The 26,736-nt window shown below is 37.5% G+C and overlaps 3 protein-coding genes across 3 annotated transcripts; 2 read left to right on the top strand and 1 right to left on the bottom strand.

Annotated features, from left to right (window-relative positions):
* Positions 1 to 1,320: 1,320 nt before the first annotated feature.
* On the top strand, positions 1,321 to 3,290 carry LOC145783012 (protein-L-isoaspartate(D-aspartate) O-methyltransferase-like). Its single transcript, XM_082594772.1, has 2 exons — positions 1,321 to 1,374; positions 1,480 to 3,290. Exons 1-2 carry the CDS (start codon positions 1,321 to 1,323, stop codon positions 2,014 to 2,016), a joined length of 591 nt encoding a protein of 196 aa, XP_082450898.1. The 3' UTR covers positions 2,017 to 3,290.
* Positions 2,107 to 17,859, top strand: LOC145783013 (coiled-coil domain-containing protein 169-like). Its single transcript, XM_082594773.1, has 6 exons — positions 2,107 to 3,501; positions 3,645 to 3,746; positions 3,938 to 4,070; positions 8,106 to 8,195; positions 17,395 to 17,522; positions 17,730 to 17,859. The coding sequence occupies exons 1-6, from the start codon at positions 3,437 to 3,439 to the stop codon at positions 17,788 to 17,790; spliced, it is 579 nt and encodes a 192-aa protein (XP_082450899.1). The 5' UTR covers positions 2,107 to 3,436; the 3' UTR covers positions 17,791 to 17,859.
* On the bottom strand, positions 17,771 to 26,736 carry LOC145783014 (uncharacterized). The gene is made up of 3 exons (XM_082594774.1): positions 26,495 to 26,736; positions 18,940 to 19,083; positions 17,771 to 17,910 (listed from the first exon to the last, which is right to left on the bottom strand). The coding sequence occupies exons 1-3, from the start codon at positions 26,688 to 26,690 to the stop codon at positions 17,849 to 17,851; spliced, it is 402 nt and encodes a 133-aa protein (XP_082450900.1). The 5' UTR covers positions 26,691 to 26,736; the 3' UTR covers positions 17,771 to 17,848.

Below are 26,736 nucleotides of genomic sequence, written 5' to 3' on the forward strand. Positions count from 1 at the left end.
CACAGTTCACAAGAGCATTGTCAGCGCATAAAATACCGGTAGCTTGCGTAATGCTCTGGGCTACCGCCGTGTGACACGATGAAGAAGCGCATAAAATTTCGTTTGATTGAACTTGAAAGCATACTGTGCGGCAATTGCCGCCGCAATCCAAGGTTTGTTGATTTGGCGACGGCAATGTTTTTGAAGTTGTAGATACAAGCTAATTTCGAGGGCTGTATAGTGTATACATGTCCGGTAGGTACATAACTTAGCGCTTGATACTCCTTTGCAATCACTCAACCAGCGTGCGATTAAAAACTTAAGTAAGTGACTCTGATACCACACAACTTGTGCGGTAACTCGTGGCCAAACGCTTATAATCTGACTCTTGTGACGTCATATTACTATTCGACAAACAAACGCAGAATTTTTGGTCGTTCAACAAGAAAGAAAAAATCGCAGCCCTGTATACAATTATTAGTTTTTCTGGTGTTTCAATTCAATACACCCATTCATGACAGCTGAACATCAACTTATACAAATACATTAATTCAGAGACGACAATACTTGCGCAATGCACAAAACATTATATGGGACATACTGTATCTTACATAGTGATTCAATTCATTGTAGACAAATATTAATAATACAATTTAGGTAGAGAGGTAACTCTTTTAAACCATAAACAGACATAACTAAGCAACAACACTACATTTAACATTATAAAAGCAAAAACAACAAGCGAACGTTTTCGGGTAGTCATATAGCCCTTTTCAAGCCTATAAGAAAAATACATTATTGAAAGAAATGCTAAAGAATCATGCATGAATAAAGAATGCTATATGATTCTTTAGCATTTCTTTCAATAATGTATTTTTCTTATAGGCTTGAAAAGGGCTATATGACTAGCCGAAAACGTTCGCTTGTTTTTTGCTTTTATAATGTTAAATGTAGTGTTGTTGCTTAGTTATGTCTGTTTATGGTTTAAAATATTAATAAATTTGTTATTCATTTTGCTTAACTTGTTCTTCATGTATCATAATTATTGTAGTGAAAATAAATGACAAATTTTTCAGTGTTTGTTGACTTTAGTTTGTTAACTTCACAACATTTCAGTGGACAAGTTTAAATAACACACTAGGCCTATGCTACACATTGATATCACAAGCTTATTTGTATATCATGAGGCATATTCAAGTATATCTAGATGTAAGCTTGTCCGCGATCATTCCTTTCAGGATATATCTATTGTTTACCATGATGCTGATATGTTCCAACATGTTTCTATATAATATAGTGTTATTACCTAAACGTTTGTTGTTTATTCTTCTTGCATTGACTATGGCATGGAGGTCACATGGAAAAAATAATGTGGATATGATTAATAACCTCAGAAAAAATGGAGTGATAAAAACTGACACAGTGTATGAAGCTATGAAGCAAACTGACCGTAAATATTATGTTTATGGAAACCCTTACAATGACAACCCTCAATCAATTGGGTATCAAGCGACGATAAGTGCACCTCATATGCATGCATATGCATTAGAAATACTACATGATCCGCTTTCATCAAGAGAAAATCCAACTGCGCTTGATGTTGGGTCTGGTAGTGGCTACTTAACATCATGTTTTGCACGCATGATGGGTGAAAATGGGAAGGCCTTTGGAATAGAACACATAGCTGAACTTGTCAATAAGTCATTGGAAAACATTAGAAATGATGACCCAAATTTATTAACCTCAGGTAGGGTCACTATAAAGCGAGGGGATGGAAGGCTTGGTTATGATCCAGAGAACAAGAAAGTTGAATTGTACGACGCCATTCATGTTGGAGCAGCTGCAGCAGAGGTACCATCTTTCTTACTTGATCAATTAAAGAAGGGTGGTCGCCTCATATTACCGGTTGGTGCAGCTGGCACAACACAAACATTTCAGCAATGGGATAAAGATGAAAATGGAAAACTCAATAAACGTGACATGATGAAAGTTGTGTATATACCTTTAACTGATAAAAACATGCAATGGCCTGGATAATTTGATGTGAGCAGAGACAGCATAGTGTTACTCCAAGAAACTGCTTTAATATCAATGCTTAAAATTCTTATGAATACTGTATATTTCAAATGCAGTGTGGTTGTGTTGCCTGACTGGATTGTTCTGTTGGTGTGAAAATGATTAACTGTAATCTCAGTTTTTTTTGACATATTCTGGTCATTTGTTAATATGAGGATGAATAAATTTTGACAATTTGGCATCTGATAGCATTGTAAAATGTAAGTGAACTACTTGTCAATTGTTCAAATTGTGTGGAGAAATATGCATGCAGCCATTAATGATTGTATTATCAAACACAAGTTTGTCTGCAACTATTGAAATGTTGTCAAATGTGTTCTAGCATGTTTTTTTAGTGTTTATTTTGTTACAACCTATCAATGATGTTGTTAATTTCAACAGCATAAATACTATGCGCTGGCAACTAAAACAAGTTTTGTGCTCATTAACGAAATTTTGTTTTAGCAAACATCTTAATTTTTACTGTCAAGAAAAGTACAGTCGACTCCGCTTAATTCGGACACTTTGGTTCCGCTCACTTTTGGTCGAATTAAGCGGAAAATCAATTGTTTGTTTCATGGCATGTGGAAGGGCAGCAATGCATTAAAAATACCGCACTGTTGCGTAGTAATTGGCACTGATTGCATAAAACGCACAAGAATTATACCTTCTGGTTAGTTGTATTGTACAGTATTTCGATACCAAGCGATTCAACAAATATATTACTGTGTAACCCACACATATTATAGGGTTGAAATAGTACAGTAATTCTTCAAATAGTGTGTCCTGTGTCCGAATTAAGCGGAGAATTGTCCGAATTAACAGGAGTTTTGCATGTGCAACTTTTACTTTTGTTCCGTTCCCAAGCATTTTGGCCGAATAAAGCGTTTGTCCGGGTTATCCGGTGTCCGAATTAAGCGGAGTCGACTGTATTTACATTGAAATTTGCCGATTTTTTGATCACACTAGAGTTTGCTTGCAAATTCATTCCATGAATAGAAATGACAAAAATATCAGCAGAAGACTTGAATCTGTGCTTAAAAATTTGTATTTTTTGAGTAGCAACCAGACCACTTGGCCAAAACCACAGGCATCAAATTCAGTTAAGATGCATGGCTGTAAATAGTGGCTATTGCAAAACTTTACACTTGAGTGATTTAAATTGTATACTGTATGAAAATCATTTGTATGTACCTAATGCTTAATTTTATTTAAAGTATTGACAACCATCTTCAACAGATACAATTGCTTTGTAGCCACCCTATTGCCATAGCTGTTGTTTTTTATTGTATAATACTGCACCAGACAATTTACGTCACAAGTTCAGTTAAATCTAGATTTGTAAATTTTTTTTGGTTTGGTATGATTTTTTGTTCGACAGAAGTTAATAATAAATAACAGAATGGAGATGAATGATTACACAGATGAAGAGTTAAAAGCTGAGATTGAACAAGAAACTCTGATGAAGTATGAGCAAATATTTTGTTTAAAACCTTTATTAGATTTTTTGATATATTTGTTACTTGTAGCAATGTAAAATATATGCCATATTGAAACCCTCTAAAAGCTTTTCGATTGAACTTACACTGTTTGTTTGCTGTACTTTCAAGGAATATGCTTGAACAATCAGTATCTGATTTAAGAAACACTGTAGAAGATTTGGAGAACAAATATCTTCAAGTAGACACTGAAGGCAGTGAATGGAAAACTAGGTATATATGCAATTTTTTGTAAAAAATATGAAATTTACTACTGATTACAATTTTAATGGATGTTTACACCAGTGGTTATGTTTCATTGCGTATGAAATCAGTATAATCAATAATGCTGTTATCGGTATCTTCGTTAGTAATGAGGTGTTTTGAGCAGTATGTATTTTGAACAGTTTAACCTTCCTATTTAGATTTGAGACTCAGCAAGAATTGAACCAACAACTGGAAAGGCAACTTGAAGTCTTGAAAAATAAGATCCAGCAGCTGAATGGTGGTAACAAGAAAGACGCGGTTGTGCTCAGAAACTTTGGAGAAATGACAGATGTAAGTTCTAAGACATATTTAACTTGTTGAGCGAGGAGAAAATTGCACACAGAAAATCGAGACACTGATGCAAGAGTTTGACCGACTACTCACTGTCTCAGGAAGAGAATGTTTAATTCAAACTAACGTAGTTGAAGACCTGTTTTCTGTAGATCCAAAACTAGTGGATATACAATAACTTCAGTTGTAGGTTATCGAAATGCAAGCCTCGTCTGTGCACAAGACTAAACACAAACAAAGCAGCTTGCAAAATTTCCACAGAAGTCTGAACAATTTGTTGACGTATCCAGGCTGAGGCCCGGTGGTTGACGATTTCGTTCAAGTGGACGAGAAGGCAAGGAAGCCAATCTTTGTGTCCACCTTCAGGCACGCCTTTAAGTGTCCTGCCAAAGACACAGCCGCATACTCTTGAGCGGTATCATCTGAACAGTGATAAATATAAAACCTTGTCCAACTTACAAAGAAAACGCTGAATATTTTTGGCAGCACATGTAAATGTGAACAAACTTTTCCAGTCGTGAATATGAACAAGAATAAGCAGCGCTTTTCTTTCTCTAATAAAAATGTGGAGGAAATCCTGAAAGTATCCAACTCCAATATGTATCCAGATTATGGCATTGGCAAACTGGTTACCAGAAAGCAATACAACGTTTCACGCGTTTGTGATTACACAGTTTCTACCGAGTTTGAAGTATTACTACGCAATGATAACAATCATGAACAATTGGACACACATATACCTAACTGCATTGCATCCAAATATTGGGTCTGCTACTATTCGGCGAGTCCGATTCGGCGAGGTTTTGAAATTTTTGAAAGGAAATTATCGGGTACCGTAGCCTAATTATAATTGCCGTTTTTACATCGTTTTAACGTCGCTAAACGTTGAAATCGTGCAGAAAGGAATAAAAAGAAAATGTTTGAACTATTAAATTAAAATTCGTCATGTCAGTTCGGTTGTTTTTATTTCTGACCATCATATGAAAAACAATACACGTCAACATAGCAAAGGTAGAAGCGACAAAACGCGAACGTTAAAACGTGCTTGAATTCGTCATGTCAGTTCAGTTGTTTTTCTTTCTGATCATGATATCAAAAACAATACGTCAACATAGCAAAGGTGTAGAAAAAGGTAGAAGCGACAAAACGCGAACGTTAAAACGTGCTTGTGACCGAAGTAAGTTATTGAGTTGAAAGAAATTTGGCACGATCGCAACACTTTCAGAAAAATTTAAGATATGAAGGAAAAATAAAACAAAGAAAATGTTACAAAAAAATAATAAAATAGATCATGTTTATGTCTATAAGTTAGTACTTTTGAGTAGTTAAAATGATTAGTTTGGACCAACAAATGTGTGGCCTACAGCTTGGATTGAAAGGAAATTATCGGGTACCGTAGCCTAGTTATCCCGACCAGCAAAAAATTGTTCCAAGAACACAGTTCATTTTTACATTGTAGTAACAGAATGAAAAGGCTAAACAAATGTGTGGCCTATCGTGTTAACGTCGCTAAACGTTGAAATCGTGTAGAAAAGGGAGCTTTTGCTGACTAGGATAACTGATAACTAGGTAACTTTTAATAGGATAACTGATAACTTTGAAACTGAGAAACATTCACAGAAGCCCTACGATTTGTTCCAAGAACCCATTTAGCATAACATTTCATTTGTACATTGATTCAACGTCGGAATACATTATCTTAAAAATGCAACGTATCGTAGGGCTTCTGTGAATGTTTCTCAGTTTCAACGTATCCTAGTCAGCAAAAGCACCCTTTTCTACACGATTTCAACGTTTAGCGACGTTAAAACGATAGGCCACACATTTGGTTAGCCTTTTCATTCTGTTACTACAATGTAAAAATGAACTGTTAAGCTAACTGGGTTCTTGGAACAAATTTTTGCTGGTCGGTATAACTAGGCTACGGTAGCCTACCCGATAATTTCCTTTCAATCTAAGCTGTAGGAGTTTAGGTCACACATTTGTTGATCCAAACTAATCATTTTAACCATAGACGCCTAAGCCGTGAGGGCCAGGCCCCACGCATATTTCCGCGTGGGAGCAACTTTTTATGCGGCATTGATACATAAAACAATAGATGAACTAGCGATCGGCAGCAGGAAAACATTTTTAAATACAAACCGCAACAGCTTCGCAGTAAATAATCACTAGAACGAGTAGCGATGCTACAATCCCACCCCAGACAAAAAAATGACTGATTTTGCTTCCTGTGACATAGCAAAAATCTACCATTTTGCGTCGATTCAATGTCATCAGATGTTGAATGCACCCAAAAACAACATAATTTGCTACGTTGACGCAGCGTGCGTTTAACTTAATGCGCTTGCAAACAGCCTCCTGTCGCTTTCGAAAGTCGAAACCTCTGGAGAGAATTGTCGCGGCAGTGAATCGGTTGCTGTGAAAATGAACTTGAAGTCTCGGCCCGAGGTTACCACTAACCAACGTAACAAGGGCTGGTACAAACCGCACTGCCCACAGTCGCACAAGCGGCATAATCAACACAACAACGGACTCGCGCAAACTGCATGGCGCACACACGTCCGTTGCCATAGAAACCCGATCAAAGGCGGGGAATATGCGCATCTTTTGTTTCATCTGCAACACGAAAACGGGCGTATTACAGCGAATTGAAGCTTGAAAGCTGGTCAGCCATAAGTTGCGATATTGTAGTGAAAAGAGAGCAATGCCAAGTCGAAAACTTAATCAAACGTCTCTCTGTAACTATTTTTCAAGGGCTGTTTACGGATGTCAGCAACTTTTAAATTTATTAAAGGTGACGTGCTGTTGAATTGATGTAAACATGAATGATTTTGCTTTCAACAGGTATATTTTCAAGCATATGATCAAGTTAGTATTTTCATTCCATTTACAGTATACCTTTTCGTCTCTTGTTTCATGCTAATAAATCTAGTTCGTTGCTAAACTTTATGTTGCGCTTAGCTGAAAGAGTCGCAGTCCATCAACCGCTAGTCAACGCAGACGCATAGCATGTGTTTTGGTTGAGGTTTGTTTATAATAATAATTAACGGTAGGTCGAACGTAGCGATAACTCCGAGTGTGGCAAAAAAAGCAATCTTAGTGTGACGACATAATTACGTCATCCATCTGCGTGACATTTCGCTGAATTTACGTTGCTGCTGATGAAACACGCTTTCGCCCCCACGGCCAAAAAAATAGTTAGGCGCCTATGATTTTAACTATTCAAAAGTACTAACTTATAGACATAAACATTATTTTTTTTGTAACATTTTCTTTGTTTTATTTTTCCTTCATATCTTAAATTTTTTTGAAGGTGTTGCAACCTTGCCAAATTTGTTTCAACTCAATAACTTACTTCGGTCACAAGCACGTTTTAACGTTCGCGTTTTGTCGCTTCTACCTTTTTCTACACCTTTGCTATGTTGACGTGAATTGTCGCTTCTACCTTTGCTATGTTGACGTGTATTGTTTTTCATATGATGGTCAGAAATAAAAACAACTGAACTGACATGACGAATTTTAATTTAATTAATAGTTCAAACATTTTATTTTTATTCCTTTCTGCACGATTTCAACGTTTAGCGACGTTAAAACGATGTAAAAACGGCAATTGCAATTAGGCTACGGTACCCGATAATTTCCTTTTAAAAATTTCAAAAACTCGCCGAATAGGGCACTCGCCGAAAAGGGCTCTCGCCGAATAGGGAACTCGCCGAATCGGACTAGTCGAATCGGACTCGCCGAATCGGACTCGCCGAAACGGGCCATTCCGCCAAATATTAGTGTGAAACCAATGCTCAATTGCTCATGCAACCCTTAGAGAATTTTGTGCAGTCAAATATGGCCATTTTTAAGTTGTGAATAATATTTTGAAGAAGGCATGCCTAACTCAGGTCCGTACAATTTGTGCATGTACTCATTTTTTACTGGGTTAATACAAAAGAATTTTTTGTTGTTTTTTGATTTGGGTGATGTGTGCAATGTGTCAACAATGCGATCAACTTTAAAAACAAGATAATTTTCTTTCAATTTCAGAATGGCCTGAAGGGTCTGGTGAAACAGTTAGAAAAGGAAAAATCGGGATTAGAAGGCCAACTGAGAGATATGGAATGGCGATTGGATCAGGTTAATTTTGAATTAATCCGTTTGTGATTAAAAGTACTTCGGTTTAATGAAAAAACAAGCCACGAATACGAAAATCAGTTCCTCTAAACGTATAACACTGCACTTTTACCGCATTACTGTTTAAGTCAAAAGTGATATTTAAACGTAATATTCCCGAAGTGTGGATTTTTGGGCTTCTCTATGTTTACTTCTTTTGGCTTGTTTACATATGGGGAGTCCGTTTTAGCCATTACAGGATGCTTTTTTTGTATGACTCCAATAGAAGTTCAGGCATAAGCTCTTTTCTTGAATTTGTAGGCTAGTAAATAAAGTAACGTAACCCACCACTTAAAATCGCCCCAAATGAGAATAAGAGTAGGGCTGAGGCTTTTATGTGCCGTAATTGGTCAGTTTGTTTGGTCGCTGAACATCCTCTTGCGTTAGTGTAGCTTTATTTTACTACCAATCAAAACATTCTAAAATTTTGTGTGAAGCCTCTATCTTTATATATACGGTCACAGTAGTTTGAAAGTGTTGGAAAATTTAGGTTTTCCTGTTATCAGATAGGTCTGTTCAAAACAAAACTCTTCTGGAACCTGTTTCGAAAAAAAAAAATCGAAATTAATACAAAGAAATTTTATAGAAAATGTGTGTTTTGATTCCTCGTATCATACTAACCCAGTGGCATTGACAGAAAGTCCAGGGGATACATTTGAGCCCGGACCTAGGATTATCTTAGGGGCCCTGAAAGTTGTAGAAATCAAACCCATATGTTGTTTTCTGTAGAGTAATTGCAGCAATTGCATTTTGGAGGTAACTCTTGCGTTTTAGAGAAAAGCACCTCTTTCCTCGATGATTTTGCTAATATTTCATTAACTTCTGAAGTGTCTTTTGGGGTCTGAAAATGTTATTGGCACCTGGCCCAAACTAGTCTCTCAAGGGCCTTCACTAATCAGTTGATAAGTATTCAAAGAACGTGGCACAAACATTATGCTATAGTTTTTATAGCACTTTTTGAGATAAATGAAACAAAATTGCTTGGATTTGAAAGTAATATATGCTTGTTTCGAATACTGATGCACCGGAGGCAAGATTTCGGCTGGAGGCCGGATATTCCGGCCAAACAATGTTAACTCCGGCGGGAGCTTCCGGCCTTTGTTAATATCTACTTCATAATCAATGTTTCAACCAATAACCTTTTAAAGGGGCAGTAAACCCCAAACCATACTTTTCGATTTTTTTTGTTTGTAAGTGCTCTACACATGTATAATAAGTGGTTGTCGTTGAAATTTTCCCTCAATTTCATTGCGTTTCCTTTGTAGGGCCGTTTTAGTTAGCCCTTAGTTTCAGAGCGACGCGTGCTCACTGAACCGTGCGATAATCGGACGTGACGTCATAACGGTACAAGCTGCTCGTATGTTTACGTAAGATGCATTTGAAATGCAGAGTAAGAGATCGCTTATGGTGTCGTTTCCAGCAAATGCAGTGAACTATTTATGTCGATTTTAAGCAGCTTAGTAGTTGATAAAATGAACACCGAAAGCAACTAGCTTCAGGCAAGCACCATATTAGTTTATAAAGAACTAGAAACATATTCTCAAGAACTCTGATAGGTATACTTTACTGTACAAGTACAAAAATCACTCTCTCTATGTACACGGCAAAGCTTTTCTTGAAGCAGACTTAGAATTGTGACTTCTTTTTATTTCAAATCAGGATATTTAAATCCAACATATTTTCTATCTTCACTTGAAAATTTCGACCTAATGGCCGAAACAGCGCATGACGGCAGAGACACGGATTGAATGACCAAGGTAACCCCAGATCCACGGAACAAACTGTCTGTAGACAATGTGCCTATAGTAGGGTGCCACAGGCGCCCTTCAAAAATTAAAATTGCCTCCGAAACACCTGAACTTTTTTTTATATGTGACACTTGGTAAAAAAAGCATATGTGAGAAATTTCAATAAGTTTTGATAAAATTTGGACGTGCAGATTAAGTTTAAAGTTTTGAAGGTAAATTTTCACAATTTCAATAGTAAAACCTACTCTAGATCATCAAAACTCAGACATTTCTTCTCAGTTACGGCGTATTTGAACTTCGAACACTTTCTGGTGAACTTACTTACTAATTTACAATCGTACAGACCATGTGTCAATTGTATATATATGTTCAGCAATTTATGAAAAATGCCTAAAAGTATGAGGTTTCATGCATTATAAAAAAGGATCCATGTAAAGAAAATGCCTGTTGAGATGAAATTACTAGGCCTACAGCATTTGAAGAATCAAAAGTACATTCATTAACTAATCGTTTTTGTTTATTGAAAACTTTTTGGTCTTTGAAGATCAAAATCTCAGCTATGTTTGTACGGAACTTGGACTCAAAAACAAAAATTTGGATCTTTACGCACTAAACATAGTCAGTATAAACGTAACACAGAAAGATAAACACAAAGCACAATGCTTAGAGTCCAGACATCCACTACTTAACAACAAAATCACAATAGCGTAAAATTTATGGAGGCCTACAATCCTACATTTATTTTAACGCTTGCAATAATAGTGAAATGGAAAGGTAAAATGGCAATTAATAACACACAACTATCTAGTATCTAATTACAAAGTAAAATGCAGCATAATAGGTTACTGGTATGCTATGACAGGCTGCAAATAATGCTGATTGCAACGTTGTGTAAGCTGACAACACTTTGTGGAGTTAACAGTCAGTACTTTGACAATTACATGGTTAAAAACCATGTGCCCTCAGACTGTAGTTGTCGAGTACGTTGATTAGGTAATACCTTCCTCGCATTTTCGACTACTTGGAGAATGTTTTGCTAGCGTTCTTCAAGGTTTGAAGTTGACAAGAAGTCATGGGCCAACTTGACGCCTCACTCAGCGGCATCATTAACGACTCTGAAAGCATCAACTTTCTTTTTCGCCTCAACATATGTAAACCACCATGATACATAGAAATAAACTGTAAATTGTAGAAACCTCTTTAACTTTTCGAGTTGAGATGCTTTCATAATGGCATTTTTTTGAGGCAATTTATGAATTTCGTCTTGTAAGAGCACAATTGTCAGTGAATATATAAGTTTGCTCATCCACCTGGCTCTGTGTAATGCACCAGGTCTTTGGAGAGACATATCCTTACTGGTAGGTGGCTCAATGTTCAAGTACAATTGATACAAATTCAAAAGTTCCAATTAGTCGCTTCTGAAAAATTTGGATGATTCTGGATGGAGCTTCATCTGATTTATCAGCTCAGACAATTCTTCCCGCTTGCTGGCAAGCAGATCAATTTCCTTGTGCGATTTTGATGTATGAAAACAACCTGATGCGCTATCAGAAAGAGTTTGAAAACTGCTATTAAAGCGTTGAAATATGGAAATGTTGGGTCCACTGCTGCTTTCTATTTTGAGTTCTTCCCAAACATGCGTCAGTATTATCTCCCCAATATGATGCCTGCATGCTGCCCAAAGTAGGCATTTTCCAAGATGATCTTGTATTTGAAGCGTTTAGAACGAAAAGTGACTAAGTCACAAAATACTACTAAGGAGATATTGACATGTACAGTTTTCAATTGCATTGTAAAATCAAGATTTAAAAGATTTTTTTTGTTTTTACCATGTGTCAGTGTCTACAATCCCAATCTAGTTCTGATTGCACTGTTAATTGATTTTTTAGTTGAACTTGTCAAAAAACATTGATAATATTCTTTTTTGGACTTATGCACTTTTCTTCAAAATTGTTGGACTTAGGCACTTTTAGACACAAATGATGGACTTAAGCACTTTTAAGTGTTCTATAGGCCTAACAGAATTTGCCATCTCTTACTCCAGATACTACTGTAAAGTGAGCTATTTAAATATTTTTGTTCAAACCTCGTACTAATATGACATTGGAATAATCTGCAAAGAATTATTTTGGGTTAGAAATATCTTGAAAAAATTAGGCTAGTAGCACATAATAACTGTTAGGCTACTGGTAATTACTGGGATAAAAAACAGGTAAAGTACAGAGACTTTTCCACCTTCATTGGCAATGTACAGTAGAATAATAATTGGGTTAGGCCTACTAGACTACATAATAATAATTGGGTACACTCTCAAAACCTTCTTCCCTTCATTAGTAGTGTAGGCTAGTATAGAAGTAAAGAAGACTGGTAGATAGGCTAGGACCTTTGCAGAATAAGTTATAAAAATAATAGTCCAATCTAATAGGCTAGCTACTTAATCTTAGGTTAAGTGTACTTCATTTCGTTATCTGCTGGCACCAACACTCCATCGAATAGCCTAATCAGTAATCATCTCCCATGAATATTGAAGTCTGCACTGCTAAACTTCTTGCAAACTGAACTGCTGAATTTGATTCGAAAGCAGTAGGCCTATAAATACTACCGGTATTTGATCACTTACTTGCAAAATATCTACAATTAAAAGCTGATAAAAACACTACCGTTTTTAACACTACCAATAATCCTAATCCTTCACCTACCCTACCTAAACCAGAGGCAGTGTCCCAGTCTAAATAACCGGTAACTAGCTAATGACTTTATATCCTCTAAAATGGAACCCCATCAAAAAGCAAAAAAAAATCATGTCACGTGGTTAAATGACTCGACGCTATTGGTCAGAACGGACTTAGCTACTTTTAGAAGAAAAAATTACCTTTCCGCTCAAAACCTGTATTCGAAAATGATGGCTTAGCAAGCTTTATACCAAAATATTTTTGTGTCTGGTGACAAAGGACAATGAAAGCAATACGTTTTTGTACTTAACTCAATTCGAGTGAAAATGTGACTTAGTCACTTTTCGTTCTAAACGCTTCATTTGGATACAGTACAGTCCGCAGTTTTGTGGCCCGTATTGCTACTTGTGGTGTCAAACACCATTGCAGCAAGACATGCAGTACAGTTCTAATTGTTTAACAATTCCATGCTTGCATTGGCTATTTGCTTTCCGTTTGAATCGGATGTTTGTGCAGGCAAATAAGGAACACCAACCAGTTTTGAGCCTCCAATACCTGATAGTAATATCGGAAGCCTTTATTCCAAGACCCTGAGTGAGGTCAAGCCAGCTATGTTGATTCAATGTTGCAAGATGGTGAATCAATGTAACAGGCGCGGAGCTGTCATGCTTGACCTCAATTGAGATCTTGACATACTGGCACTGGTCTCCTAACCTAATTCTTGAATTTACCTTGTTTCAATGTAGAGAAAAAGATGAGAAATAGCAAAAAAACTGATGTTCAAACTAGGGAAATCTCCTAATTTTACTGTATTTCAGTTTAGACTTTCGTTTTCAATCTGCACATCCAATTTTTGTCCAATCTCAATCAAACTTTGCAAAGTGCCTTAATATGTGAAATGTCACACCAGAAAAAAAGTTCAGGTGATTTCGGCCACATGAGGGCGCCTGTGGCACCCTAGCCTATAGCGTATAAAACAACTTTTGGTTACATGAATATAATACATGATTGCCCATTTTTAGGTATTGCTACATCATTTAAGACGGGTTTTGGTTAGAAAACCGTGAAAAATAAGATGCAATTGCATCAGAAACATCTGGATGCAAACGTCTAAGCATAAATGCATAGGAATAGGTGTGCTCTCCCATTCTTCTCGGTGTTCTGCCAATGTTTCCCTTTCACACAATGCAATCTTCAAGAGGCTCTTGACATGATCTTTAAAAAAGATAATGCATTTTAAATCAATAAAAATGTATGGTAGTCACAATGATTGCTGCACACATTTCACTTTACCGCACATGCTTACCCAGTCAGCAAAATCAGTCCTTTTTACATTGATTCAACGTTTTGCGGACGTTGAATCAATGTAAAAATGACGGATTTTGCGTCAAATAAATGAATAATAAAAATGACGAAATTTACGTCAAATCGGTCATGTTTACATTGATTCAACATCTGCAAAACGTTGAATCAATGTAAAAATGACTGATTTTGCTGACTGGGTAATCACATACTACAACTACACATGGTATTATAAAGTAGCAGTTTTGGAAGATTGTTGATTTCACAAAATTATGCTGTATAGATAACTTACAGTAAGTGGGGTTTTCTTTGATCGTTTTTAGAGAATAGCCAATCCGAAACCAGCGGTAGACCTGCTGCTATTCTCGTTGGGATGAATAGCAGTTACAAGTTGTCTATAAAGAAATGCAGATCAAAGTGATGTTTGCACTCACAAGCCAATAAAAACTTATCTGTAGGTGTGTTTATTACATCCATTATAACAAATCCATAACAAAAATGTTGACCAATAATAGGCCTTCCCACTCCGCCCCGTTAGCTCAGTGGTTACACGCCCGACTCAAGATCACACGGCGCAAGTTCGACTGAAAAAGCGTTACATGGGGGAGGGGGGGGGATTGAAAAAAGCGTTACGTTGGCGTTACATGGGGGAGGGGGGGGTCAAAAATTCGGAAAAAAAGCGTTACGTAATATTTGAACGTTCCCTAACCGGCCCTGTGTCAAGAGCCTCACATTTATGCGGGTGCAACCTACTTCGTACCATGAACAGTTCGTACCATGAAAAGATCGAGAGAAAAAAATAGCACAAAACCGAAAGCAACAAAGCCGAAGTCGCTAATCGATCAATTTATACCATGAAAAGATCGAGAGAACGAAAACATTTTAAAGTTAGGGTTAGGAGTTAGGGTTAAGCGAAAACTCCGATCCGTGTGCTATTTTGGCTTTTTTTAATTTTTTTTTTCAATTTTCTCAGGGTACGACTTGATGGTACAAACTGTTCATGGTACGAAGTAGGTTGCATCCCATTTATGCACTGTTACATTACCGTTGCATATAGTTCTAGCCGGTAAATGAAATAAACACCAGTTGGTCAAGGACTTGTTTTGGTTAATACACTTGGTGAGTTATAGATGGGTCATTTTAAAATTACATGTAGCTAGGCATCGCTATACCAGCAGGCAGCAACTAAAATGTAATAGGCTTAGCCGGAAGATATTCTAAATTATATGAAAAAAAAATTCTCAAGGATGGTACAGTACTCCCCAGAGTCCCCATTCCCCAACTTATGTACGGTACTTTATAACAAACATGTAGTAACATAATTTTGTTAAGCCAAAATTACTTCAAGAACTTGACGTTTCCTGACAGGCTGTCGTATGAATGGATTGGAATTTTGTTGTGGAGTTGTCTCATCACTGGACCTTGACTCCAAAGGTTGCAGAGTTGTTGAAATGGATGTTTTTGAAAAACATTGAAGGGCATGCATTGCGGTTTAATTTTAAGCTGTGTTGCAAGTCCCATATTAAATTGAAGAAGATTTTGAAAATCTGTTTCCTTGAAATGGAGTCGGCATTATTATGCTGTGCTGGTCTCTGTTGCTCCTGGCCATACTCATGTGGTGTTTAAAAACTTGTCCCATTTCAATTTTCTTGCATGATTTTTTGGAAATTTGAACAAAAAAATTTTATCGACAGAAGAACCACCAGATGAACACTGAACAGTCATATACAACACATCGACTTATCATGATGAGTACAAAACTGTAACAGGTTTAGCTTAATCTATTTATGTATGATGTCAGTAATAGTATAGCACTGGGAAAGCATGTATATATTGAGGTAGGCATACTACCTAGTTTAGCCTGTCTGATAGGCCTGTTGAGAACACAAACATGAAAAATAAATAAATTTAAACCCCTACAATCCTTGACTGTCTAACTCTGAACCTCTTGTTATTAAAATCCCATCAAAACCATACATACTGTAGCACTGCAGGAAATTACTGGCATTTGCTTGTTTCCTGAAGTGCAAGGCCTAGTGTAAATGTGCAAAAAATGATGTAAGCTAGTATCAAGGCTACAGTAAACTAAATCTGAGCTAAAATTGTTACTTGTGATAATTTTATCTACTGCTGCAAACCACAGACCTTAAACCAGCAAAATGTTTTGCCGAACTCTGGTTATTACGTCACGTAAGCAAATATTTTATTTCGACAACAGTTGAAGCGGTGTGTGTTGGAATTGCAAAACCAAAACTTTGTTTTAAGGTTGCACGAGAACAAATGAGTGTTTTTTCATAAAAACAAGTGCAACGTGTTTTTGAATATCCCCTTTATGTATTTTAACTCTCAATTTGCATTTGAAAATGGACTTGTCTGCCCCTTTAACCCTATTTGTAGCGACCCGGGTTTTATGAGGACGCCCCACTCGAGTAGTGAAATTTCTCACAGAAGTGTGAAGTTTCTTGACTTTTAGTTTTTATTCTTTGCGAATTTTCTAAACCTACACTGGTCATTTTTTTACCTTCCTGCCCTTCATAATAAGCATTTCGTCTCAGGCGGCTAGACATTTTCATGCAGTTTTTTAGATATTTTCGTTGCTTGACATTTGAGCAAACAAATTATATGGTAGATTATAAATGTTAGTGCAATTACTTTGGAATGTAAAAACGCCCAAAAATGCCTTATATTTATGAGCAAAAGTATTTTTTTGTCTAATCTAGCATTACTCTATGTTATAATTCTAAAATATGCGTTCGAACGGTAAATTTTGAAGCTTTTTTCCGGAAATTAGAATAAAAACCGACTTTCTGCCGTTTTTTCATTTCAAACACTTTATTTCAATAAATTTATTGGGTAAAAAAATACATGACTGCCATGACTACAATACCACAATGCTACATAAAATTAAATTTATCCAGGGATGAACTTGACCACAGCCTCACACAGTTGGCGGAATGGCCCGTTTCGGTGAGTCCGATTCGGTGAGTCCGATCCCTTAACGGGGGATTTTTTCAATTTTTTTTTTAAATTATTGGGTACCGTAGCCTAATTATCATTGCCGTTTTAGGGTTAGGGGTTTGGGGTTAGAGGTTAGGAACTCACCGAATCGGACTCACCGAATAGTAGCAGACCCCACAGTTGGCATACACACCTCCGGGCCGCAACTTTCCAAAAGGTACCATTAAAAAATCCCGTTTGAAGTTTGTTTGGTAATTACAGAAGAAAAAAGAGCAATAGCAGTGGTGGGAATCAAACCCACGTCAATGAAATGACTAACCTATCACCGCCCTAACCCTCTGCGCCAAGTCAGCCGATGGAAAACCGATGACTTAATTTAACTATGATTTGCGTTTTTCTTTTGTTTCTCTTTTTGCAAAGTTTGTGATTGCCACGAAAAGTAACAATCTAATTATACTATTCCTAACCGGCAACTCATTTTAGGAGTCTAAAGCACTACATAAAGCGAACGAAGGGAGAAAAAAGTACATCACTGAACTGACAGAAGCTACTTTTCATCTGGATTCTTATCAACGAGTTCAGGGAAAATGGTCAAAGCCAAAGCTCACGAGGTACGCTGTTGAAAGTAAATATGAGTTGGTGTTGTTAAAGAGCGTATCTTCGCTCCCTATTACCCAGGGAGCTGTCTGTTTTTCACTCGTGAAGAACTGTTCAATCTGTCAAATTCGCTTACTAGATGAAATAAAGCAAATTTGTTTTCTCATTTAATATCAGCAAGTATAAAGCGACAATTTACAAGTCAACATGTCATTGTTTAGAAGTCAAACCCGACGAAAAGAGGAGCCAAGAGTGCAAGGTGGTTTAAAGACAAAGAAATGAGTTGTTTCCCTGTATATTTGTAGCACTACACTGTGAAAAATAAAGATATATTGTTTTGTTACGATCTTATGAATGGCTTGAAATGGTGAAGAACTTCCGGATCGCCAAACTTTGGTTTATCTGTAAAACAAAGGATGCGTCAAATTTGGCTGGCTGGGAAGTCAAAGCAGAAAGGATCTTAACTGACGGCGAATCCCATTTTTATTAAGAGTGTCCGCTCCGTTAGCTCAGTGGTTACGCGCCCGACTCAAGATCATGCGGCGCTGTCTCGGGGTGTGCGCTTAAGCAACAAATTTCAGGAATGTTCTCCATTCAGCGGCAAGTAGTGAATGGAATAATCCCCCGGCAACAACACTTCAACAATCGAAAAACTTCACTGCCAATCTCGGTAACCGGCCTTGCGTCAAGAGCCTCTACAAGTCTGCAAAACTACCAGGAATAACCTATCAAGGCTTTGTCAGTCAGAGGATGAAGATTCAAAACCAACCAGTGTTGACATGGGGGAGGGGATCGCTTTTTGTAATGTATGATGACGTTTTTTATGGACAGACCCTAATAGCATTTTCATAAAGTGGATGAAACGGCCAGCCTCTGCTTTCACAAGAAAGCTGGCGTCCAGACACACATGGGTCAGCGTTTCCCTTCGTATTCGCTATTATCGCCTGGATCCCTTCTACCAACCATTCGTCGTTGTACAAAGACACAAGCCAGCAATGATGAGATAACTACATGATTTAAGCTTACTCGTGTATGAATTACTAGAAAACAACAAACCTTCAGAAACAAATATATCTACATCACTTTTCTTTCCTGGCCTTATACGTCCTATAGTACAGGCAGTTAAAATCCTTCCTGTCTTCGATTAGACGTGGACAGATGGTAACAGGCTCTACATGGTATGCTACTCGCATGATGTTTTTTTTGCACGTCAAATGTTTCAAAAATATTCATGCAACGGAAAATTTTCACGAAGAGCAAAGGTCATTTTTTTCACAAAGCTTATTGAATACAATATTGAAACACAAACTCGTATACTTTTTATTTGTGTTTATACAAAGAGCATAGGATGTGCCCTCTGCAGCGAATGATTCTAAAATGATAGAAAGCCTGACTCAATGTTTAAAAAATGCAAATAGGTAGCTGCGTTACCTGATATTGGAAACATGTCTTTTCTGCTCAGAGCGTACTCAAAACAATATTTAAATTTTCCCATATAGTATTGGTGATGCGCACGAGTCATGTAATAACCGGCCCATACTCCAGCTGCTCCTACTAATGCCATCACTGGCAATGCTGAAAACATAAGTGCAAGGATCGAGGTAGAGTGTGCACTGTGACTGTGCACAAGGCACTATTTCAAAGCACAGTACTTAAGTTAAGCAACTAGTACAGCTTATAGGCAGGAATAACGTATGCCGCAAGACTTACTTGTTACTACCAGGAGAATAGAAAGGCAAAATTAAATATCTAAGCTCTGATCGGGAGCAAGTCGTCTAGTCAACTTCTAATTATAATTTGCTGGTTTGTGGAATTAATTAGCGCAAAGCTGTTGTATCGCCTTAAAACTTTTATCGTTGCTATTAAGTTTACGTTTTTTTGCTAGCAAACCGCGATAAAAATGGGTCTGCTACTATTCGGCGAGTCCGATCCGGCTAATCCGATTCGGCGAGTTCCCTATTCGGCGAATTTTTGAAATTTTATTTTTGAAAGGGAATTATCGGGTACCGTAGCCTAATTATAATTGCCGTTTTTACATCGTTAAACGTTGAAATCGTGCAGAAAGGAATAAAAATAAAATGTTTGAACTATTAAATTAAAATTCGTTATGTCAGTTCAGTTGAGTTGTTTTTATTTCTGACCATCATATGAAAAACAATACACGTCAACATAGCTAAGGTAGAAGCGACAAAACGCGAACGTTAAAACGTGCTTGTGACCGAAGTAAGTTATTGAGTTGAAAGATATTTGGCACGGTCGCAACACCTTCAGAAAAATTTAAGATATGAACGGAAAATAAAAAAAATAAAATGTTACAAAAAAAAATCATGTTAATGTCTATAAGTTAGTACTTTTGAATAGTTAAAATGATTAGTTGTTTGGATCAACAAATGTGCAGCCTACAGCTTGGATTGAAAGGAAATTATCGAGTACCGTAGCCTAGTTATGCAGAAATTGCCGTTTTTACATCGATTTAACGTCGCTAAAGGTTGAAATCGTGTAGAAAAGAGAACTTTGCTGACTAGGATACGTTGAAACTGGGAAACATTCACAGAAGCTCTTCGATTTGTTCCGAGAACCCATTTAGCCTTTGAACAGTTCATTTGTACATTGATTCAACGTCTGAATACATTATCTTAAAAATGCAACGTATCGAAGGGCTTCTGTGAATGTTTCTCAGTTTCAACGCAGGCCCTAAAACTCGTGTTTTTTTTCCGGCAGCCATCGTGGCCTACCGAGAGCTCCTTCTCGGCGGCCAAATCTGCGTGCTTGGAGGCCAAAATACAATAACGATAGCACAAGTAAATAGCATTAAATTTGCAACAATGTTAAAATGATCACTTAGCGTTGTTGAAGTCTGGGCGACGTCCTGCAATAGAATCGTTGTACCACGCAATAAATGCTTTATCGAGATTGTAATCCGGTATTGCGGGACCATCTAACGACCCTAAATTGTTTTAACTGCTCGCAGCTCAGTAAATTGTTTCAACTGCATACCGCCTTTCATAAAACCTGACCATTTATTCCATTATGATGTCACCATTGAGGGTGTGAAGTCACTAACCCATAGCGTTCTCAACTATGAAGACACGTGTTTTACCCACGGATGTCAACTAACCTAGTTCTCCTTTTTAACAACGATTCAATATCCGACAACATTGAATCGATATAAAAACGACAATATTGCTAGCCGATGTAAATTAGCACTTCGGATTAACACTTCATCAAAATTAACATCGGGAATTGCAAACAAGACTTACAGCGCTGGTGATCGCAGCTGGATATATTCAATACAACAGTAGTGACTATGATGCGCTGACCTAATTCTGCGTCACTCTTTGATACTACATATTTTCGACATTCAATCCACGATCATTCTATTGCGAAATTAAATAATTGGCTAGAAGAAACTTGCGAAGAAGAAGCTAGAAGAAGAAGCGGCCAAACTTGGCCGACGTTGGAGGTAGCACAAGCGGTCATTCAAGCACTACTTAGCGACCATGGCCACCGGCTGCTTTAAGGCTTGCAACGTATCCTAGTCATCAAAGTTCTCTTTTCTACACGATTTCAACGTTTAGCGACGTTAAAACGATAGGCCACACATTTGGTTAGCCTTTTCATTCTGTTACTACAATGTAAAAATGAACTGTTAGGCTAACTGGGTTCTCGGAACAAATTTTTGCTGGTAGGGATAACTAGGCTACCGTACCCGATAATTTCCTTTCAATCCAAGCTGTAGTCCATACATTTGTTGATCCAAACTAATCATTTTAACTATTCAAAAGTACTAACTTATAGATATAAACATGATTTTTTTTTGTAACATTTTATTTTTTTTATTTTCCGTTCACATCTTAAATTTTTCTGAAGGTGTTGCGACCGTGCCAAATTTGTTTCAACTCAATAACTTACTTCGGTCACAAGCACGTTTTAACGTTCGCGTTTTGTCGCTTCTACCTTAAAAACAACTGAACTGACATGACGAATTCAAGCACGTTTTAGCGTTCGCGTTTTGTCGCTTCTACTTTTGCTATGTTGACGTGTATTGTTTTTGATATGATGGTCAGAAATAAAAACAACTGAACTGACATGACGAATTTTAATTTAATAGTTCAAACATTTTATTTTAATTCCTTTCTGCACGTTCAGCGACATTAAAACGATGTGAAAACAGTTAGGCTACGGTACCCGATAATTCCCTTTCAAAAATAAAATTTCAAAAACTCGCCGAATAGGGCACTCGCCGAAAAAGGCTCTCGCCGAATAGGGAACTCGCCGAATCGGACTAGCCGAATCGGATTAGCCGAATCGGACTCGCCGAAACGGGCCATTCCGATAAAAATATGCTGTACAGTACAAGCAATATATTGTAGGTACATGTACGCATACACTATACAATGTGCAGTAAATACTAAGTTGTACATTTTTAACCAATTTAGAAAACAATTTACAACAGACTTTCCGCAAATTTTCTTTCCATCAGCGTAAGAAAGCCGAAGCGATAGACCGTAATTTTTTTCTGCATCCCACGCAAAGCTTGGTATGAACCAACGAATTGTTTGGAAGCTAATTGATCGTGCAAGAAAGGACGTTTACGAACCATCCCCCAAATGACACGTACCAGGTAGGATGACCGCACTTAAACATTAGCAAATTGTTGCCTTGGGAATGATCAGTAGCCTCTCCAAATAGTGCGGGAATTTCTAAGGGGAATTGCATACGACTTTGAAATAGATTCTTCAAAATTTGATGACAAAATTGCGTACGCTTCTGTTGTGTTTTGTTTTTCATAGTTTTCAATAAACACTAAGCCTTACATTGAAAGACGAGTGAAATAGGCAATTGGATATAGTTTATTTCTGACTATTAAAACGAAAAAAATAGTGCTTATCCAGGCCTCGAAATTCCGGCGGTCATGGCGGACATGACCTCCGGAATGACCTCAAATGTCCGCCGAAGCCGACTCATTGGTCGGTCATAAATGACCGCCGCAAAATTCTTGACAAAAATAGAGCTAATGCAGCAAAAATATATTTTAAATTTGAATTGTTACAATTGTTTGTTTAACGCGAACAAATACGGAGCTGAAACAATAATAGTACAGGCAATTGCTTTAAAGATCACATTAGAGTAGCGTGATTAACGAGCTGATGGCAAAAGTAGCCATTTTTACATCATTTCAACGCCTTGCAATGTTGCCTTAAAATAAAGTTGTCTGAACTTTTCGGTAGGATATGTATTCTAATTTTAACAATGAGGATTATTGCGTTACATTGATCGTTTGTTAAAAAGAAACGTCACAGAGAAGCAAGTCTCAGCTGGGTTCCGCACGTGCTTAGGCGAATGTGGCGACCTTATCCACGCTGATACTGATAGAAATAGAATTTCCGCACAGAAGGGAGTGTGTTAGACTAACACTATTGTGTTAGTTAGTTAACACTAACACTATTGAGGGCTAACACTATTGAGTCACTGATGCGCATTTGTCTGGACGGTCCTGAGCTGGAGATTTACGATCCCGCGCCGGCAGTAATCGCTTGGCACAACGATTCTATAACGCGAAAACCACGGAATAAGTGATCGTAGTTGCTTTTGTAATAAGGAAATTTGGATTGTTGTTTTCAATTGTGTTTATTGCGTCGTTACACAACTGTCATTAACGCACTGATTTATTTGCAAGCAATCTGCTCCAGTATACTTCAGGGCCGGTTAATTAAGCCATAAACTATTGCAGAGTTATTCTGTTGTAGAAAATCTTCTACAAACACGACTACCGTACACAATACTGTAGTGTGATTTTGTGCAAAATCTACATGCAAAAATATGTCCGGTTGAGATATTAAATGTCCGCTGAAAGGGCCAGTCCGGTAGGACATGCTTGACCGCCGGAAAAAAGTACAAATTTCGAGGCCTGCTTATCATAACACAGTCTAGAAAAAAGTGTAAGCGACAAAATGCGAACTTTGCCAACATCATGAAAGTGATACCTCAGCAGTCAGCGCAACCTAAACATCAGACGCAACTCACAAGAGACAACTACGTCTGACGGCATTCGGAACGCGTCATCATGTGTACCCAGGGGCGCCGGAACGGTTTTTGATTGGGGGGGGGCAGGATTATAAAAAAAGGGCACTTTTGTTGGTGAAAGGCCAATTTTTTTAAAGTTTTAAGATAAGATATAACGATAATGCTCATCTATCAGCTCACTATCGAGTAATCATACAAGTGTCCGGTGTACAAAAAAGAGCATCATGCTATGTTATAATAATGCAACCACCTGTGTTGCAGAATTTTGTGCCGTGAATATTATGAGGTAAAAATGAAAGATTATAGCGTAACTAGGCTAAAAGCGAATAGAAGAAATCGTTATGTTGCAAAATGTGTAGTACGGTAGCTTACATGACCTTAAAAGGGCACCATTGCCCCCCTGCCCCTCCATCCACAGAAAAATTGAGGGCAGGGGGGCATCTGCCCCCCGCTTCCGGCGCCCCGCCGCCCCTGTGTGTACCGCATGACATTATCAATAATGCAACTAAATGGCTGCTTCACACCCTAAAAATAGTCTAACAGAATACACAAGTGTTGAATAATTATAGCAATGTAAAATTGTTAATGGAAATAAAATGTTTTTAATATGCTGTTACATCTTGAGGTGCTCTCAATTCTATTTTAAATTTACAATTGCACAATTAGTGGTAATGCATAGCTGCTCAAAAAGTTAATGCAAAACTTCTTAATTTGTTCAAAAACTGCAGCAACATTACAAAATGCCTAAACTTTACAACAACATGCTGTATAGAACGCCACAACGGTGTAGCAGTTGGAAGTTACCCGAAATGCTTGCGTTTACGATAAAAAAGAAGTTTTAGCACCAGTTTCAAAAGTTAACTATTCAGAAAGCAAAGCATGCCTTTTAGTTTCTGCTATGAAACATCAATTGACGTTTTAATTGAGGCTTTTGTGATAATGGATGGAGCATGGAGGTACCGGTAGCCCTATATAATTCTGATGTTTTTTACTGATTATATTAAGGTTATGATATTTAATATCTTTTCATGTATTAAAGATTTATTGCCTTTGCATGTTTATCAGGACCTTCTGATGATCCTCCTTTTAGGTGAAACAGGCTGTCAAGGGTGTAGACCAGGGGTGGGCACAGTTGTTCAAAGAAAGAGCCGCTTGCGGATAAACCACAAACACCAGCGAGCCGCAAAATCAGTTGACACAAAAATAACATAACAGCAATAAAAACACAATGATTGTTTATCTGTATCAGTTTTGTACTTGACTCGCTAATCTATGGAAATTTCGACGATAAGTTGTTAATGCTGTGCGAATTAATTCTTCCAAGTGTTCATTTGTCAAGGTTGCACGATGTTTTGATTTTACAAAGTTCATTACAGAGAATAAAGATTCACAACAATAAGTCGTAGATAAAACAGAAATGAGTCTTACACTGGTCTTTTTTAATTCTGGATGTTTATTCTCTGGAACCTGTGGTAGAACTCAATGGTAGAGTGGCACTGACTGAAGTTTTTTAGAACCACATCTTCTTGCATGTTCCATTTCTACAGCGGACAAGTTAATGGCGAAAGTTTGGCAAACTGGAGAGCCATCCCTGACTACATTTGACGTTGAATGGATTGTTGAGAAGATTAACGTTGAATGGATTGTTGAGAAGGAGCGATCTTCCTGGCATCAGCGCTACCTGACTACTCACTATAGAACAGCGAGCATTGTGTTTCGCTAACCATACCGGTGTATAGCCTGCACACTAGCCATCAAGACTTTTCCCAAAAACATGTAGATTAGCCAAGCCTCATGGGCGCTACACTCGACTGTCGAGAAACACATGTTTTTGGGAAAAGTTTTGAATGTATTTAATCTTTTGATCTTTGTATTGTATTGGGCGTAACCTAAATTAGATTTTGAATAAAGTGTCATAAATTTTAATTTTTACCAACCGATTTTTGCCCTCCTACCAATGTGGCGCCCATGGCTCGAGCCATGCCTGCCATAGGCCTACCCTACGTACGCCACTGCTTGGTTGACAGCGCGAGATAACATTTATAATCTTAATTTTTTTGTAATATTACGATTCAATACAAGAGCCACCAAATTTATGTTGTCGAGCCGCAGGCGGCTCGCGAACCGCAGTTTGCCCACCGGTTTGGTTTAGACTGAGAGTAATAACTATATTTGATTCAATTGACATACATATATATATATCATATATAATACAATGAAATTCGCCTAACTTAACACCTGAAGGAGAATTGGAATTACCGTAGAGTAAAGCAACCTTGTAAATTTTCAGGGATCTGTGAGCAAATAATGTAGGCATGCCCAATTCTTATACATGCACTTAACTGGAGATGTACCGATGAAAGATATCACTTTTTTAGGCCGGAACCAATATTTTAATGTTGTAAAAAAGCCAGTTTTGGTATTTGCAAGAACCAAGTCCTTTGCGTAATCATACAAAAACTATTCGACAAGTAATGTTCAACCTAAGGGCGCTTGTTTGGCTGTTGCTTTTGCCAGGCTTGATAAGATTACCCAGATAGCAAAAAGATATAACTTTACATCGTGTCTACAAAGCTAGACGTTTAAAGACCGATGTAATTTGGCTGTTTTTAATGGACTGGTTCTATTAGTTACCGGTAGTTATTTAATTTTAAGCTTTTTGTAGTACCGTAATATACTTATCAAGATTAAAGAATGTCATGAAAGTGGGCAGTATCAAAAATTTGCACAGGGGATTATTCTACATCACTCATCAGTGTGACGCTAGTGTACTTTAAAAAACTTATATCGTTGCTGTGAAAAATCCGCAGCAAATGCGTTATTTTACTATTTTAGTATCAGTCAAATTTTGCCGGATACCAATTTTCCAAAACTGGTCTATATCGGTACATCTCTACGCTTAATTATATTTTTGTTAGAATGTAAAGTAAATATCTCTCACCAGTCACCACACACATACCTGAAAACAAAGGCCGTCTGGCAAAAGCATTTCGGCATATAATAGCCCCAATATTAGATGCAGCAAGTAAGAGCGAAGGTGGATTCATCATAGAAATAGGATGAGCTGAGGCTCTGAATTGATCAACTGTTAAAGCGTAATGCCAGTTATAGATCAAAGAGCTAGCTGGCATCCCCTTCTCACCAAACCAAGGCATGTTTTCTATTTATTGTTACCACAGTTCAGAATTAAATATTGAATAG

Source organism: Aplidium turbinatum, chromosome 14 (assembly GCF_918807975.1).
Source record: "Aplidium turbinatum chromosome 14, kaAplTurb1.1, whole genome shotgun sequence".
Taxonomy (NCBI): domain Eukaryota; kingdom Metazoa; phylum Chordata; class Ascidiacea; order Aplousobranchia; family Polyclinidae; genus Aplidium; species Aplidium turbinatum.

What these genes read in the sequence shown, in the direction of transcription:
- LOC145783012 (XM_082594772.1), top strand. Translation starts at nt 1,321, where the DNA reads ATGGCATGGAGGTCACATGGAAAAAATAATGTGGATATGATTAATAAC. An exon ending in ATATGATTAATAACCTCAGA is followed by an intron (nt 1,375 to 1,479) that starts AAAAATGGAGTG and finishes CCTCAATCAATT; the next exon opens with GGGTATCAAGCGACGATAAG.
- LOC145783013 (XM_082594773.1), top strand. Translation starts at nt 3,437, where the DNA reads ATGGAGATGAATGATTACACAGATGAAGAGTTAAAAGCTGAGATTGAA. An exon ending in GAACAAGAAACTCTGATGAA is followed by an intron (nt 3,502 to 3,644) that starts GTATGAGCAAAT and finishes TGTACTTTCAAG; the next exon opens with GAATATGCTTGAACAATCAG. An exon ending in ACTTTGGAGAAATGACAGAT is followed by an intron (nt 4,071 to 8,105) that starts GTAAGTTCTAAG and finishes TTTCAATTTCAG; the next exon opens with AATGGCCTGAAGGGTCTGGT.
- LOC145783014 (XM_082594774.1), bottom strand. Translation starts at nt 26,690, where the DNA reads ATGCCTTGGTTTGGTGAGAAGGGGATGCCAGCTAGCTCTTTGATCTAT. An exon ending in CAGACGGCCTTTGTTTTCAG is followed by an intron (nt 19,084 to 26,494) that starts GTATGTGTGTGG and finishes TTATGTTTTCAG; the next exon opens with CATTGCCAGTGATGGCATTA. An exon ending in AGACATGTTTCCAATATCAG is followed by an intron (nt 17,911 to 18,939) that starts GTAACGCAGCTA and finishes TTTGTTTTACAG; the next exon opens with ATAAACCAAAGTTTGGCGAT.